General features: G+C 32.8%; 1 protein-coding gene and 1 long non-coding RNA gene across 2 annotated transcripts; both read left to right on the forward strand.

The window, feature by feature from the left end:
• Positions 1–2085: 2085 nt before the first annotated feature.
• Positions 2086–3090, forward strand: LOC128546088 (uncharacterized). The gene is made up of 2 exons (XM_053524316.1): positions 2086–2431; positions 2975–3090. The coding sequence occupies exons 1-2, from the start codon at positions 2086–2088 to the stop codon at positions 3088–3090; spliced, it is 462 nt and encodes a 153-aa protein (XP_053380291.1).
• A 101-nt stretch (positions 3091–3191) lies between these two features.
• Positions 3192–5057, forward strand: LOC123530417 (uncharacterized). The gene is made up of 4 exons (XR_008367259.1): positions 3192–3279; positions 3464–3535; positions 4179–4823; positions 5005–5057. It is a non-coding gene; the product is annotated as an uncharacterized LOC123530417 (long non-coding RNA).
• Positions 5058–5318: the final 261 nt, after the last annotated feature.

The following is a 5318-nucleotide window of genomic DNA, read 5'->3' on the forward strand; positions in this document are numbered from 1 at the left end:
CTAAGGAACTGATTGGTTCTTGAACCTGGTATGTCCATATGACTAATATACATGTATGCTTTACCACGGAACGTGCATCTATAAGTAATTATAGTGAAAAAACTCTCATTTAACGCACGTTTACTCTCCTTCTAAAACCCACCCTGAGAACGACAAATACAGCAGAGCAGTATATGTAACTTTACCGTCACAACTTGCGGTTTAACTTCATCAGCTCATAATACTATTACCCGTAGTGTTTTCATATTATAGTTATGAGTTGCCATAGAAAATTATTTATATAATAATACAATACCACACTTCAGTCTCATCAAACGTTCATATGATATATATAGGAATATTACACAGGGTGTAGAATCTGAAGTTTACATCATTTTTAGCTCAATTATTTGAAGAAAAAAAAGAGCTATTGCACTCGCAGCGGCGTCGGTGTCGCCGTTGGTTAAAGTTTATATCAAAGTCAAATATTTCTGTAACTATCAAAGCTATTGACTTTAAACTTAAATAGTTATTTACATTGTACAATAAAAGTCAACACCTTGAAAAACAATCTCCATAACTCTGAATGAATTTTGACAGAGTTATGACCTCTTTTAAACTTAGTGTTTTTTTGGTAGGGGGGTGGGTGGGGGCGCGTTAAAGATTTTGCTAATATCTCTGTTACTATCAAAGCTTTTGACTTGAAACTTAAGATACTTATGTACTATCAAAGGCTACATTTATGTTTAGGTCAACTTTTCTCCTAAACTATCAAAGCTATTGCTTTTAAACTTGCCACACTTGTTAACCATCAAAACTGGCTCTGCACAGTAAGAGACATTACGCCATCCTGCTTTATGGCCCCTTTTGGACTTAGAAAATATCATTTCTTGGTTAAGTTTTGCGTTTAGGTCAACTTGTATACGGCCAAAACTATTGCTTTAAAACTTGGAACAGTTATTGATTCAGATTCTCACATGCAATGCAAAACCTTATCTGAAAAACCCATAATGAAGCAGAGAACATTATTTAAACTGGAAATTAAACTTGAGGTAGCAATAGATGGCATGATATATCAGCATTAGGTACTAACATAAATCATTTTCCTTACCTTTTTGAAGTCATTGTCCTTTCCTGTATACAAATACATGGTGTATTACAGTTCTTGTTTATTGTAGCATGCAGTCAAAGGCATCAACACAGATACAAACAGTAACAAATGTAGAGCATGCAAGTATAAATTTGTATACGAAATGTTTGTAAACGAAACTTTTGTAAACGAAATTTATCTTCTCGGATATTGCGTTGCCGTTTACGTATAGATGTTTGTTGCGTAAATCTGTACATATTGGGTTAGAAAGTTGTGAATTGAAATCAGATACTGACACTGAATAAAATACCTTCAAATGATCAAATCTGTAAGCAGGGAACGCAACAATACTAGACTCGGGTTGATTCAGTCTGTTAATGAGAGGCAATGAAATGTACAACACGTTCCAAACCTAGTACCAGCTTTTAACGGAATTGAATGATAGCAGAACTGAATGTTCTTATGGCGTACCGTTAGTGTCGAAAATGCCGATTTAGCTTTAAAACAATTTGATTTAGGGTCGTACGTATTCGAATTGTCTTAATTTAAAAAGTTAAATAGATTTATCTAAATTCAGGGTCGTACTAATTCGATTTAATATCATACTAATTGGAATATGTCCGACCCAGAGTTATAGTTAATGTTAGAAATGTTGGTGTGGGATTACAGCATTTCCAGTGTAAAAGGTGGCCTGAAAACACGGAGTAGATGTCGTGTCTGGACGGGAATATGACATGAGCAATTGTCAAATGTAAAAAAAAAAGATGTGCTGGAGAAATTTCTATAGGCGCTGCCATATTTGTATAGCTACGACTTTATCTTCGTCAATAGAGAGCCGTATGCTTTACTGTTAAAAGAACTAAAGTACGTTTGATCATGCGCATGTGTAGAAACGCTTCCTGCGTGTGTTCTGACTAAACTACTCAATATTCAGTTATCAATGAGATAAATGACAATGTATGAATGTTACGAAGTTGCTCTACTCTATTTCAGTGTTTCGTTTTTGTTTTCCATTTATGTCAACTGTTCAAGGTATCTCGCAATTCAATGACAAGTATAATTTTGTAACACAACAATATCACCATGGATATGGTATAAGTGAAACTATAGCTATTACAATACTGAAAAACAGTACCAGTGGACTTCTGCTGAATGGAGAATCAATGTCTTACTGGAACGCTACGAAATCACCAGTCTCTCCACCATTTGATCAATATATAACATTTTTTGTTAATGTCGCTTTCTTCAGTTACAATCAGTTACGTCAAAGTGGTGGAGTAAAATTTGGAGCCGTCTTTTATGGACGCCTTGATACTGATACTGCATATGGGTATCCTCTTAGTATGTCGTTTGTGGACACAGGTAAAATGATTTTCCCAATGATAATTTTGTGAAAGACCCTTATATATATCATATTATTATATTTATATTGCGTCACTGAAATGTGGCATTGCCTTAGAGCCTTATGTTATTTAGCCTTATTTTCTTCCTCAAAGATTGACAATGTGCTTGAATTCTGTGTTCTGGAGTCCGCTGTCATTTTGTTAAACAATTTTCTTGTTTATAAATACCAGGTAGTTATCAGTTTTGAATAAAGTAAAATGTTAAACAAAATTCTATGTTTTCTTACATACTGACGTCATGTGAATCATAGAGAAATCTTTAAATTACGTGACTTTATGAGAGTTATCATTCAGACAGACAGACATAATAATACAAGCTTGCACTTAGAAATAAAATAAAGGGATGAAAAAAAACTTTTTCTTTAAAGTTTGAAAAATGTATACGCAATATTCACACTTTTGATATGTATTTCTCAGCATATTATTGAAATGCATTTTTCATTAGTTGTTGTTATTAATACGTCAGTTAGATTAATATACATTTGTATTTCACTTTTTTCAGAGTGTGAAACTCATGAAGCAAGTTTCAGGACTACGCCCGCATATGACAGGACATCCACAGTCAGCACACTTCCTGACAAAAAAGGTATCTCACCAACTTATGTCTCATTTTTCTGAAGATAGTAGATCAACTCACAGATGTTCTGCTTTTATAAAATATAGATTAATAATTATGATATCGATCCTTAGTAGAATTAAATCAAATATTTCCATATTTTAGGGGAAGATACGTGGTGCTTCCAATGCGACGGTTTGACACATTTACAATACTGCGATCAGGTACAGAAATGCCAGACACAAGATGAGGTAAAATCATGCCAGGTGCTTAGTACTCCGTCTTTGAAAAAGTAACACAAAATATAAATATAATTCTTTTTTACAAGATTTCAATTGAATTATCAAAATATCAGAGTGAAATATATCTAGTATTTTCACAGTGAAAAATAACACAGTCCAAGGAGATGCTATCATATTAATATTGATATTACAGGTATGTTATGTACAAAAATATCACAGAAACCTTGGCGGCAATATTTTCCGATCTGGCTGCATTCGTTCTGAGGTAAAATACATTTAATGACTTTGAATTCATGTCATAAACAGGTATCTTTTCTAGTAGAATACTATGCACAGTGAACTTAATTCATGACCAAGTCTAGTCCAGTCTACTTAAAACTTTACTAGAGAACTTTTTTCGGGTAACAGATTGTTACGATCGCTTAGGCATAGCCTGTCCGTTTAAAGCCAATCTTTGACAAAAATTGCGACAGTGAGTTCACTCTTTGGCTCAGTGGTTAGGACATTAAACTAGCATTCGAGCGGCACGAGTTTGAATACCGCCACAGGTATTTGGGATTTTTCATCATAATTTTTTATGCTCTTTAATTTTTGTTAAAACTAAAGTGGTACGAAGAACTAAAATTAATGTTTAGGACTTGAAAATATTATGGTCAACGTAAATAGTTCACCTGAACTATGGCAATGAATATGTCTCTGCTTAAAACCAGCCAAAAGTTAGAAGCTCTAGAAATGTCGCAGATTTAGAAGAGACAAAGGCAATAATTGCTGATTGTTATGGCAGCAATTAACAATGGTTTACAGTCTTCTTATGAAAACTGGTTTTAAATTTAATAAAAGTTTTCTATTGACAAAGCTTCAATAAAACACCAGCGATTATGCAATAACTTCCGTTCCATTAATTACAGCAATGTAACAACCATAACAGTAACAAAGGTTGTATGGAATGTTGCCATGGCAATTTCTGTAATACAGCTGGATGTGGAGAAACAAGTTCGATCCATGAATATAGTATTCTTATTTCTTAGAAGAATTATTAATTCTGTATGTATACAGCTTAATGTCATTCTTAGCTAAATAATAATAACAATATAACATATTTATTGCATATATACTATTCGAAAACTAGGAGACGTACTTCGATTAAATTTGTTTGTTGTTAACTTAAATTTATGAAGTACATTTCGATAAGAATGTTAGATCACTTAGTTTTAACTTGCCGCATTCAATAGAATAAAATACTTAGTATACAAGCAAGAATATAACATAATGATTGTTTATACACAAGTCTTTCCAGTCGTTTTAAACTAATATGTTGTAATTAAGATATTATTATAGTATGTAGTAAGCAATAAAGAACAAGAATGACTACCTGAAAAGAAAGTTGCGTCTGTTGGTTTTATAGACACTTTGTTGACATACATAATGCTTTTGCTAATTTTATTACACAAGGCATACCTGCACCAGGACAAAGAGGTCCTATTTGCTTTGAATGTACTCACATAGGAGAAGATGAGGCCTGTAAGACAGTGCAGCTGTGTCATTCTAATCAGGTAAAAATGTTCTTATTGAAGTAATACTTGTTGTACGTGATTATGAATTTTATGTTTTCTTAAAGACACGGATATTAAAAAAAAATGTAATTAAGTTCCTTCAAAAACGAACAAAACCAACATACTTGAAATGACATGTCAGTAGAGAGAGACATGAAACAATTTTTGTATATTAATATAGGCCTGCATGGTTGCCAAGTATGAGTGGGGAGACAACAATTTCTTTTACGAGATATACAGGTACTACTTCTCTCAGTCTTACATCCAAACTAAGTGTTATATACATGTACTCATTAAATAATTTATGGGCTGGATTTGAAAAAAAGATAATAACACAACATTCATACTTAGCGATATTGAATTTAATGTCTAGATAATTTATACTCTTATTGCAAATGGTAATTAATCGGAGATGAAGAGTTGAGTATTTCAATAACCCGCTATTAAAATGAATTCGAATATGTCACTGTTATCCTTTGTTTTCTAAATGTAAAA

The sequence above is a fragment of the Mercenaria mercenaria genome, chromosome 15 (genome assembly GCF_021730395.1).
Source record: "Mercenaria mercenaria strain notata chromosome 15, MADL_Memer_1, whole genome shotgun sequence".
In the NCBI taxonomy this organism is placed as follows: domain Eukaryota; kingdom Metazoa; phylum Mollusca; class Bivalvia; order Venerida; family Veneridae; genus Mercenaria; species Mercenaria mercenaria.